The sequence below is a fragment of the Plodia interpunctella genome, chromosome 29, assembly GCF_027563975.2.
Source record: "Plodia interpunctella isolate USDA-ARS_2022_Savannah chromosome 29, ilPloInte3.2, whole genome shotgun sequence".
Classification (NCBI taxonomy): Eukaryota; Metazoa; Arthropoda; class Insecta; order Lepidoptera; family Pyralidae; genus Plodia; species Plodia interpunctella.
This window is the reverse complement of record NC_071322.1, coordinates 1,965,559-1,978,164: the sequence shown is the minus strand read 5'-3', so window position 1 is coordinate 1,978,164 and position 12,606 is coordinate 1,965,559. Positions and strand designations below refer to the sequence as shown.

At 35.1% G+C, this 12,606-nt stretch overlaps 2 protein-coding genes across 4 annotated transcripts; one reads left to right on the top strand and one right to left on the bottom strand.

Annotated features, from left to right (window-relative positions):
• Nucleotides 1–400: 400 nt before the first annotated feature.
• LOC128682029 (zinc finger protein 287-like) lies at nt 401–4,413 on the bottom strand. Of its 3 annotated transcripts, XM_053766491.1 has the most exons (3): nt 3,766–4,409; nt 2,827–3,066; nt 401–2,522 (listed from the first exon to the last, which is right to left on the bottom strand). In XM_053766491.1, the coding sequence occupies exons 1-3, from the start codon at nt 4,261–4,263 to the stop codon at nt 2,115–2,117; spliced, it is 1,146 nt and encodes a 381-aa protein (XP_053622466.1). In that variant the 5' UTR covers nt 4,264–4,409; the 3' UTR covers nt 401–2,114. The 3 variants fall into 3 exon arrangements, with proteins under 3 accessions (XP_053622466.1, XP_053622465.1, XP_053622467.1); XM_053766490.1 differs by having other exon boundaries at nt 2,827–4,410; XM_053766492.2 differs by lacking the exon at nt 401–2,522 and having other exon boundaries at nt 2,893–3,066; nt 3,177–4,413.
• Nucleotides 4,414–4,952: 539 nt separating this feature from the next.
• Pisd (Phosphatidylserine decarboxylase) lies at nt 4,953–10,474 on the top strand. The gene has a single exon (XM_053766489.1). The coding sequence runs from the start codon at nt 5,078–5,080 to the stop codon at nt 6,215–6,217; it is 1,140 nt and encodes a 379-aa protein (XP_053622464.1). The 5' UTR covers nt 4,953–5,077; the 3' UTR covers nt 6,218–10,474.
• The last annotated feature ends 2,132 nt before the right edge of the window (nt 10,475–12,606 follow it).

The window sequence follows — 12,606 nt, the reverse complement described above, 5'->3', positions numbered from 1 at the left end:
AATAAATGTCCCATAATACTAGGTATATAAACATATTCACTCTCGCTCAATAAAAAAAAAAAGTTTCGCGGTATATTTCAAACATGGAACGAATATATAGGTCCTACCTACGTTTCAATTCAACATTATGAAATTACTGCTTTGAAAAAAAAAACATTTTGGAATAATTAAAAACATAAAGTCTGGTGCATAGACATTGATAACGAAAAGTTAATAACTACATTTGTTTAAATACGAAAATAAATGTAGCTAAACAATAAATAAATACATATTTTTATTGAAATATACTTACATTTTACAAATATCTGAATGCATTACAAATTATTAATGTATCAATTTATAATGGGCAAAGATATAAAGAAGGATTGTATAGGTATTTCAATAAAAATACATGTCAAGATTTATTACATTAAAGTAGGTATATTCTTAAACAAATATTGTAAACATTTAAATATATTTTTTCATGTCAAAACGGTTCATGACAAGTATTAATATATTATATCAATACTCAGCCCGGGCTGCCGTGGAGATGTAGCGCGTCGCATGTTCGTTCGTATAGGGTAAATGACTGTCTTGCTATTCTACGTAGAATAAAATTTTCTTTCTATCAGCGCTTACGCCAGTGCAATAATAACATTGTTAGGGCTGTGTACTGCACTGCTTACCTGAATGACCCTTGCTGGGTAAAATATACGTAAAACATGACTTACATATTGTGTATTAATTTATAATAAATATGTTACTTAAAAATTTGGTACTTTGTTATTTGTAACCTATAATTGTAATTTTAAAAAATTGAAAACTTTTAAAATTACAATTATAGAAAAATTACAATGTTTATGGTATTATATTATGTGCCTGAAATAAATAATTTTTATTTAATATACTAAACAGATCTAAATTAACATGTCAGGTGGCCGAGATAAATTAACACTGAAGTAAAATTTTAAACAGCAATAAACGTTATTAAAAACCTTTTAATTTTAATACAATTTTCTTTCTGTAATATTACTGAATTTAATATGCGCGCCGCGAAAATTGAGATCTCACTTATCTTTGGTTTGCCTACGCAGTAGACTGTGGCAGTAGAAGATTTATATGCCAACTAGCCTGTTGCCCGCGGCTTCGCCCGCGTAAACTTACTTTCGCATTTATAATATAAGGATATACCATTGCCCTAGGCCATTGCACAGGCAAACCGTATGTCGACAGTCCTCTTTTTTTTAGCACGTATTGTGACCTTGAAGCTATAAGTAATATTGGAACTCGCAAAGCTAAATTATGTTTACGCATTGGAAAAGGAAGTTGATTGATCCACGTTCGAAAATGTATATTTTTCGTCCATTATAAAGACATCCTAAAATGTATAGTATTGAAAAAAATTAAATACCTAATAAATATAAATAAAACCTATGGAACATAAAAAAAGACTAAAACCACATCTTATGTTTAATAATATGGCAAAGTTTACATAAGTATATAATATCAAGCTATGATGATGATGACAATGGCTACTTTACAATGATTTTGGGATGTTCGACATGATTATGCTGGACAATAAAAAAAAAATAACGGAAATATATTTGGCAGAGACCATAGATATTTATAAAGTCTATAGCATATAATAAATTAATATCAGGGGAATCTATCTTCGATAAATAGCAGACCATCGTCGTCCGGCGGAGACTTATTTGTCTCAGAATTCTAAGATAGACATTGCATTGTCTCTGATAAGTTATATATGTTTTATGTACATTTTAGATACATGCATGTCCTAATATAATAATAATAATAAAAAACAAAACTGAACTGATCACAGCAACGCCGCCTACTCATGACAAAAATTTCGATATTTTAAAAATTGTACTGTTGTACAGTACCTCTCACCTAACTAACACAGGGGGGGGTCAGGTTTATCTGGCCCCGATATATGTATAAATTGTGCGTATGTGTGTATGATACACCTGACCAAATGTATGAAACAAACTCGTTCTTATGCACACTGACTTAAGTGGAGAAGAAATTATAGGAAAGCGGAAACTGGGCTCCAATTAGAAAATCGCCCAGACAAGAGAGAGAAATTTGAAGTGTCAACACTATAAACTGCTCTAATCTTAAAATTCTATAGGTACTTCTTGCATAATCACTTTATAACCTAAGTTCTGTATCGGATTGTCATTTGGAATATACTGTTCATCACACTCACTCAATGTCACAATTGGAGCTGGTATTTCAAAGTCCACTGAGTTTATGTAGTCTTCATGATCTGTTATATTAAAGTCATCTATTCCATTTTGGGTTATTTCGTGAAGGTTGTCAAAATGTATCTCCGATCTGGCATCTTCGAAAGGCATTTCTGGGATGAAAGAGCGGATACATTTGTGTGATTGGAGGAGGGATGGCCAAACAAATATTTCCTCACAAACTTTACACCTCAAGTTCTCGTAGTCTCGGTTTGCATGGTGTACATTCTCTATGTGTCGGTTCATGCAGTATCTTGACGAGAAATATTTGTGACAGGTCTGAAATGGTAATATTTTAATTATAATTATGCACAGCACAATAACAATAAGCACATCAGTGTTATTTATTTAGATATTATTATGTAATAATTTAATTGTAATCTAATTTAACTAACCACGACACCTGACTTCTTGTACCCACAAGTGTTAATGCATTTTGTGTCTATATGATTGTGAAGTATAAATATAAATTAATTACCACAGACATTGATGATTTTATAATATTTAACTGTTAATTTAACTGAGAGTAATTTATGTGGTAACAAAACAACTGAAAGGTAAAGAGTAAGAACATTTGACTCACCGGGCACTGATGCTTGGAAAGAAGAGTCTTTTTACTCTTGGGGTCTACTATTGCTTTCTTGATCAATCCATGATGAATGTCAAAATTGTTGACGTCAACGAAATCTATAGTGTCCTCGAGAACTTTGCCCCCGATACTGATTTTCTCCAAAACAATACTCGGCATCATATACTCTGGAATCTTTTCACCAACTTTATATGTAGTTTTAATTTTTCCTTTTGCCTTTTCTTTTTCCCGCATCTGTGAATTGTCAGTAGTCTTTAGAAAATGTGTCCATTTGTGTTGTAACATGTCTTTCTCTGTGTCAAACTTCTTCAAGCACTGATCACAGAAATAATAATCTTTATAACCTGTCATTGCACGGTTTGACAAGTCTGGCAAGGCTTGAACGTGGGCCTCTATCAAATCACGGTCAACAGAGCTTTCGTCACAGAAGTTACAAAGGTACAACCTCTCTGATCCCAAATTTCTCATGTCGTACATCAATGTTGGTCTACGTTTACAATGTAAAAATGATATGTGATGCGCTACTGCACATTTCGTAGCAAACTGATCTTTACATATGTCACAAATAAAAAATGTACTCAAATGTTCGTAGCTATGGTCTTTTAAATCCATAAATCTAAAGAAAGAGCAGTTACAAGTTTTGCAAAGGTGCATTTTCAGCACGCGACAGACTGATCGACGGTGTTCTTGAAATTTAGACTTGTTCTTTAATAGCACACCACAAACATCACAGTGCAGCCGTATATGGACTTTGAAAAACATCCTGTCCACAAACTTTTTATTACAATAGTTACAAATGTAACATTTACGTTTTTTATGGAATTCCTTCATATGGCTTTTTAACGACTTGTAGTCTTCAAATATCCTAGGGCACTTCCTGCATTTGTGGTATTCCTTTACTTCGTGGATTATCACATGGTCAGAGAAGGATACCTTTTTCTGCGGCTTCTTTTCTGGCCTGTACACGATCATATGTTTATTTTGCTGGTGGTTCTGCAGTTTCTTTTCGCTTGAATATACTTTTTCGCAAATTTTACACCTTAGATGACCCATTTCTTCGTCGGCATTGGACTCTGAGATATCTGAACGTGGAGACTGAATCGACAACGATCCTTGTAGCTTTCTTAAGTCATGACTCGCAACCCTCACTGAACAGTCCTTCACGAACTTAATGAGACTGGCGACATTTTTCGCTTGGACGACTGTGTTATTTGTTCGTAGATTTCTAGTATTGATTGTTTTGCGGGATTTGTTTAGAAACGGGGTGATGTCGTAACGAGGCACGACAACCACGGGCTTCTTTTCGAAGCCCCGAAATATTTCAAACGCGATATCTTTCTCTTCAATATGCGTCTTGCTTTCACCAAGTCTTGAGGGCTGGGTACGTTTACGTGAGAACTTTTTTGTGTTAACTCCATTGCAAACGGACATTTGAAGAGGCAATTCTAAAGGGAAAACAATAAAACGAAAGGATAAAACTAAATAAAGTAACAACGTCAACAAATGTCATAGCAAGTAAGATTTTAGAGCGCGAATTGACGAAGCGGCCATAGTTTATACTAGCTGTCAACTATACAAATACAAACGTCAATATGGTCAATAACAACTAGAGCTGCTAAAATTCGATAGAAAACCGAAATCACAACCCTATGTGATCTAGTTGACTTGTTGGCCACCGTATGTGCCTCGCTCGTACAACGAGGCATAAAAATATGACTTGGCTTTTTTGTGCACCGCAGTGATGGCTGTTTATAAGAAAGTTAAAACCTATTTTAGTCACAGATATAAAAACATTATTTTAGTAAATAAAACAAAAAATAAATATATATCTTTTATCTCATTTTGAATGTTCTGATAATTTAAAATATTGCAAAGTGAAGTGAGGTAGGAAATAAATATATTTTCCTATAAATAAATTGTTTCTTTTGTACCTATTAGATTGAGTTTCATGTTTACAAAAAAACTACAAAATGTATGAAAATTTTCTTTTTTCGTTGTTAGAAATGAATTTTTGTGTCAACTTTTATAAATAAATGGTAGTTGGTTAGTTTTAATTTTGGTTGTAGTAGCTCAACACTAGAACTACTTTAAAAATAATAATGTCATTCAAAAAATTGTTTTGATTGATTGGCTGTGGTGTGGTTTGCTTCGCAAATCGCGGACGTTGCGTGAATCAATTTACGGAAACCCGAAGAAAAATAAACAAATTTATTTTTAAAAGCACCGAAAGGAGTTCGAATGAGATATGTTCCCGCCGACGTTGATACGAAGCTGCCTCCCAGTTATAAATCCGATGCTGAAACGGCGTCCGCACTGTCCGTTTCGTCAAACTTCTACTCTGCATAGCCATCAACACCAAACAAAGACTTCGAACACTCTACAGAAGACGAGATGGATGAATCTCAGGACTATAATAACTCGCTGGGTGCCTCTAGGCAGCGTTATGTACGTGGGTTGGTGCTACATACGAGCTAGTATCAACTACGAGGTTTCCAAGGTTGAAATCCGCTTTTACGAAATGTTTCCTTTTCGTATAACCAGTCGACTGTGGGGACACATCGCTGCTTGTGAATTGCCAACTTCAGTAAGGAACTTCGTGTACGGGACATACGTGAGAATGTTTAATGTTAATTTGAGCGATGCTGCCGTGAGTGATCTACGGTATTATAAAAGTTTATCCGCTTTTTTTACGCGCGCGCTGCGCGATGGAGCGCGGTACATATCTCCGGCGCCATGCGTGTCTCCTTGTGATGGTGTGGTACTCAACTGCGGCCCGGCAGATACTGACAAGATAGAGCAGGTGAAAGGAGTCACCTACAGCCTTGAGGAATTTCTAGGTGACAACAAATGGTCTCCAAAGAAAGCTGATAACTATTACGAGTCATTGCTCACTGATAAAAGGAATATATTACATCAGTGCATCATATACTTGGCTCCTGGTGACTACCACAGATTCCACTCCCCGTGTGACTGGACGGCGACGTTCCGGAGGCACTTCGCCGGGAAGCTGTTGTCGGTGAATCCTTGGATGGCAAAATTAATACCAGGTTTGTTTACAATGAACGAACGAGCCGTTTATATAGGTAAATGGAAACATGGCTTCTTCAGCATGACAGCTGTTGGGGCAACGAATGTGGGTTCGATAGAGATCTATCGCGATCCTGAATTACAAACGAATACGAAAGGAAAACGTAACCGAATTGACGAACGAGAATTAGGCACAGTGGATTTGAAGAAAGGAGAATTATTTGGACAGTTTAATATGGGCAGTACAATAATTTTACTTTTTGAGGCACCACAGGAGTTCAAGTTTGAGTTTGCAGCTGGAGATCGCGTTCTGGTCGGCGAGGCTCTCACAGCAACTGCGAAGGAGCATGCAAGATGACCTGCTTATGATGATTTGGTTCAATTCGCGCAGTTCGTCCTTATTTTCTACATGGTCTCTGTGTTGCTGTGAGCTTAGAGGCTTATTGTATAGATTTGTGTATGTACAGAGATGGCAGCCATAATATAGTATTGTCTTATTTATAAAAAAATTTAACTGCTTGTCAAACATATTTTAGTTACAATATAAAGATATTGTGTGATATTGAATTAAAATGTACAGTGAAAAGTGACAAAAGTGTCACTTTTCACTGTACATTTAAATTTAAAGAACTGTGTATAAAAAATATAAATATATTAGGACAAATCACACAGAGCTAGCCCCAAAGTAAGTTCGAGACTTGTGTTATGGGATACTAACTCAATGATACTATATTTTATAACATATACATATATAGATAAACATCCAAGACCTGGGCCAATCAGAAAAAGATCATTTTTCATCATGACCCAACCGGGGATGGAACCTGGACCTCTCGGTTCAGAGGCAAGCACTTTACCACTGCGCCACCGAAGTCGTTAAAAAAGTTTAGCTATTACCTAAAATAGTTCTTACAAGCAGTAATTTTTTTTTTAATAAGAAATTAAATGTCTCCTTTTTGTAAATTATAGCCTTAAGTTATAGTAGCAATGAATATCTTATGCCGATCAGAAAATAATCAAATTATATATTTCTGGTCATTGCTGCAAAGAGGTTAGTATGCTGGGAAAGTGTTAATTGTTAATCATGTATAAAATAAGTACAACAAGCCTATAAATTAATCCAAAATAATTCAGTTAGTTGGCTTTTAAATTTATATAAAAGTTGTATTTTTTCAAAGAAACTATTTGTGGCTGTTATATAATTGCTACTCTTATAGGAAAATTGTCGTAATATTCCAATTACGTAACCAATTAAATAATGACAATTTCGGCTTAGTGATCATCTATGTCTAAGCTAAACAATGGCGGATCCAGAGTTTATTTCTGGGAGGGGCTGAAGGAAAAAATCACACTAGCTGTTAGGAATAAACTCTTGTGTTTATAGAAAGGTTTTGTAATGTATCAGTACAATAGAAAAATTACATTTTTAATAACAGTTACTTTTTATGTTTTCACATATATGTACATAGCTGGCTGGTTTGTTTAGTGTTCATACTGTGTTGTTACCTCTTCGCGAATACGCCATTGAATATAATAAATCAGAAGTATCTCTTTCTCTCATCTTCGTGTGTTCCCGCTTACATTCGGAGCTGTGACGCCCCAAAGCCCAGAATTCGCGTAAAAAAATAACCATTACATTTTGAAGATTTGGTCTATGATTTTACAATCGGCCGCCTGACGTCAACCCTCTGTGGGAAAGTTATTGTTGCCTTTTGTCCTATAGTCGCCTCGTACGACATCCACGGGAGGATATTGAGTGGTCCTTTTCTAGGGCGGGACCACAAATCTCAATAAATTAGAAGCTATACTATATTGCTATACCTTGGAACTGCTTGTCCTATTTCAAAAATAGCTGAGTATCATACATAGCTGAATTATCTGTTGCTGAAATTAGCTCTCTACCAACTATCTCCATACCAAAAATCATCTCAATACAATGCTCTGTTCAGACGTGATAAAGAAACAAAGAAACACACTTTCATATTTATGATATTAGGTAGGTTATAAGTTACAAGGAATCTTGTAATTTCCTCGAGCGCAACTGCGAGGTCCTATTCAGTTCATAATTTATGAATCATTCTAGCTGATAAAAAATAATAATATCCATAAAACTAGCTCGTGAACTAAGATTTTAAAACTTTAATGTTGAAGCGATAAATTATGTGCATTAAACTTATGTTTATGCAACACTGCGCTGTATTTTATGCAATTATGATCACACTAGCGATTTCACCCTATACGGCCTTTCTTTTGGCTTCAATATACGGGGTTACTGGTATCTAACACATAACCTTCCAAAGGCGCATAAGGTACATAGAGACTTAACATCTTTTGTTCTACGACTTTTGTCTAAACGTAATACATACAAAAAAATATCCCTTTTTTAGTTGTAATGCCGTTTCTAAACAACTAAAACTCTATGTTCGATTCCGTTACATAACGCTACTGTACTGTCTCGGGTTGCTTGGATATTACATCCAGTTAAGATGTGTAGAGTCGCGAAGTAGATTGTATATTGATTGTTATTATATAAAAAAAAAAATACAAATCACGAAAAGTCGTAGAAAGTTGCTTTTTTCCCACAGATATAAAAACATTACATTGAAGCTTTTTTGATATACCCAAGTCTGGTAATAACTACCCAAGTACTGGTTACTGGAGGTTTTGCGATTGATACCAGTAATCCTGTATATCTCTTCTATACGGAAAGCTTTCTGTGTGTTTGTAAATAATAAACACAACTGATTTAAAAATATAGTTACCTAAATGTCAATAATTCTTGTTACTATAAATACACACCAAATCCGTCCAATTCAGTAGTAGAGGCCACCCCTGACCTGACTATGGGCTTCGCGGCTTCACAACCTCGGGAACATGTAGAGTTGAGAGAGAGATAATAAAAATAATTGGTTTCCAAGAATTACTTAAATTATAACTCATAACTGTACCTTTTCTTCTATGAACACCGTGATTTTTTTATGTGTTAATAGATTGTTACAATCACTATAATGTTTACTGTTTGCCGATACATAGGTACACCTCTGGACCTAATTCCGGCTATACAGTACCTATCGGCAAACAGTTTGTCTCATTTTGCGGTTTCCACGTACAAGTTATCCTGCATGGAACTTTACGCCGCGGCAACACGGGCACTAATATTTGCACTGATTTCGACTAGTTTGATATGCTGTTGACTGTACATTGCTGGGGGCTTACCATCATCTTTTGACGAGATCCACTTTGAGAACTAAATTTCATCGCAAATTCGTACCATCGAGTAATTTTTAATATGAATGCGATTACTAAATTGAACTGAGTTGCATTGGAATCGTTCCGTAAAAGTTGATGGTAGGGCGGCGGGTCTCTCTCATTTATAGAAACCTCGCAATGTTTAGCCGACTAGAGTCCCCGCCATGGTAGAAGCGCTACATCCGCTGACTACAACAACGGTCGATTTTAATTGATGGTCATGTTACGTGGCGCGAACTCAAATCTTCACTTTTTAATTTTATAGCTCCATCGTTTAGCCAAACGATGAATTTGCCAAAGTCTCAAGCTTGAATTTTAGTATAAATATGTTTTCTCTCGTTGATTCAATGTGAATAACTTGATATAGGGATAAAACATATTTTAGCATAGATTCTAACTTTATAAATAAGAGTGTATTGTGTGATATAACTTCACTATGTTCATTGTGTGGTCACCAGAGAGTAGATAGCTTCAATAAATTGGCTGCTTTCTCGCGTGCAATAGTATTAATTATGTGTACCTACATAAATGTAATTTATTTTCGTAATGACCATTGCCTTAGTTGTAAGATAGACGAGAATGCTAGGCTGTTGTATGAAAAAGAGGGTAATATTTTATCTAGAACGTTAAAATTAAAAAATAAAACATACTACCTCCGTTATATGAAAAAAAATAATTTATTGATCCATTAAAAATATATATGACATTTTAGTTCAAATTTATTATTTATATAATACGTTTCTATGGCATGTCACATAACAACACGATTTAAAAAAGTTAAACTTCATTAAAAAAAAAGCGTGTAGAATCTCTTTCTTAAAAAAAAAAACATGTGTTTCACAGTTATTAGATAACTTATTTACATTGCCTTGATATGTTTACAATTCAATTTTAGACTTTGTCACATTGAAATAAGAACGATGTGTATATTAAAGAATTTGATCGTACATTGCTATGTCAAGAGGCACCTATTTCTGATGACAGTGTCTTAATAGTTTTACAATAGTAATGTTTTAATAATAATGACTTAACACGTGCAGAATCTGTACCTAGGTCGGTAGTGTATATGATACACTAAATACTACTTTAAATAAAACATTTCTTCAAAGGGCTGGGCCCTTTTAAAATGCAAATAAAGCGATTTCATAACAAAAATTTGAGATAGCAGTACATTGCCATATAATACAAGTATTTGTCGTTTGCTTTGTGACTGACCAATGCACCTGTTATTGATAAGTATAAATTTTTGCTTCCTTCAATATAACAGCCTATGAGTGAATGTTATTTTGTAAAAGTGTTTAATAATTAAATATATTTATGTGTTAAAACCTGGTAGAATTTTATAATGCAAACATGTGATCGAAAATCGATTTTTATTTTATCCCTTTATCGTTTACAATTTATCCCTTTCGTTTACAATCGAGTGTTATTGCTAATTGCTGGCAACAACTGGATAATAATGGCCCAGGACAGAGATAGTTGTCGTGGACGGAAGGAGGCCTGTGCCAGCATTGGGTTACGGTGGGCTGTAGAAAATGAGAATGACGAAGAGACTTAAAATCTGACACCAGCAATAACACTGGTGTCAGATTTTGTTTAAAAGATGCTAAATTGAATTTTTTTAAAATAAGTTCACATTTCGCGATGTGCTTATTTGCGGATTACCATATAGGTATGTAAAGCTTGAAATATAGTCGAGACACAGTGTACAGTGGACTGCACATCATCACATAGAGACCACTCTTTTTACCGCACGTCATATGAACGGTTAACTCTTGTGTGTCTTACCACTTGGGTACTAAGTGGTAAAGAATATAAAGTTAATATCCATCCTTTGTTGTACCAGATGAATCAGGCAGATACGAACTAGAACCTAATACGTCGCTGTATCAAATAGTTATGTAAGTATTGTATACTATGTATAGAATGTTACAGAATATCCGTTATAAACAATGGAATTTCGCGTGAATCAAACTCTGATTCAGTGATGTTTAAAATCTGCTGCTGCCATTTGTAGCGGGAAAAGAGCGGAAACTACGATATACTCGTACAGTCCACAGCACATCAACCTAACGAAAATAATTGCAAACTCGCCGCTATTATCGCGCCGTAGAGATTCATGCAGGGTAACTTGATGTGCTGTTGACTGTACACGTAATTCTTATTAGAAAACATTTATTCGCTACTACAGAGATACATATTCTGATATCTATGTTCGCCACTGAATTATATAGGTACCATAGATAAAATTAATATATATAGGTACCTACGAAAAACATATTAAGTAAGCGAACTAGGACTAGAACTCCAATAAGTGTAAAATGTATGTAGCTACTTAGTCAATTTTAGTATCAAAAACCAGAACCAGTTTTACCTATTACTAACTTTTTTTTGTATGTAAACCCAACTTACTTTTTGGTCTGACTAAACATAAAGCTGAACACAGCCAAGTGGTGGAGAAAATGTAGGAGTTGTGGAAAAGGAAAGGGGACCTTGGGCACCGACACCGACGCTCAATGGCGGCGGAAGAACCTGGTGAAAACGCTAAACTGAGAGAGAGGACTCTCATAATTACTCTGTTCAGTTCTCTTTTCTTTTTCATATTTTTCAGTACTTTTTAAACTACACAAAGTGAAGTAAGTACCTACGAAGCCTACATGTCTCTACAGTATTCCCGATGCAACTAGATATCACATGCCGACGGGAATTCGTGAATATTGCCTATAGTTAGTATGAGTGCTTATTTACCGCAATGATCAGCCAGTGTACCGAATCCGCCAATGTTTGGCAAACTGTTCGACGACAGTTTGGAGCCGGCAATAAACAAAATTAAAAACCTATAAATTATTGTTTAATACTACCACTAATGAACGCGTGATTCAATTTGGCTGACCGATAAGGAACCTCCGCTTAGTACCCATTTTATTATAATCTACAATCTATCTATTCTTAAATAATCGTTACGCACGCAATAGGTAGGTATCATATTTTTCTTATCGTGAAGTGGTGTGATGTGATGAGTGAACGACTGATAAACCAATTGACTAAATGTATTGCGATCTGGGTCAGGTCAACTTGAGATTTGGCAGTCGCGAATTTATAAACAAAAATAAATAAACATTTCCTACATTCTAGGAAAATCGTTATCGCTGTCATATGGTTGAATCTGCTATGTGATTGAAAGACTAGCTCGTTCATTGAATGACGGTATTAAATGAATAGGCTAAACCTTGAATGAACACTCACTAAACGTCCGTAAAAGTTAGCGGATTGTAACCATATTTACTTCGTACCTACAAATTCCATGATTGTAACATAGCCCTTTCAACAGGGCGAACGTAAAATCACGTCGTGATTCAAATTTAGTTCAATTTTTTCCCACTGTGGCGCTAGTAGTCACCAAAATATGGCGCCAAACAGATCGAACAGAAAGCAATTTATTACCCTACAGGCTACATGTTTGAGTATGAAACCAAGTAACGGACCGTGTCTATCACA

Coding starts and splice junctions, on each gene's coding strand:
- Pisd (XM_053766489.1), top strand. CDS start 5,078: ATGTTCCCGCCGACGTTGATACGAAGCTGCCTCCCAGTTATAAATCCG.
- LOC128682029 (XM_053766490.1), bottom strand. CDS start 4,263: ATGTCCGTTTGCAATGGAGTTAACACAAAAAAGTTCTCACGTAAACGT. Junction 2,523..2,826: donor TTTCCAAGCATCAGTGCCCG/GTGAGTCAAATG, acceptor TTACCATTTCAG/ACCTGTCACAAATATTTCTC.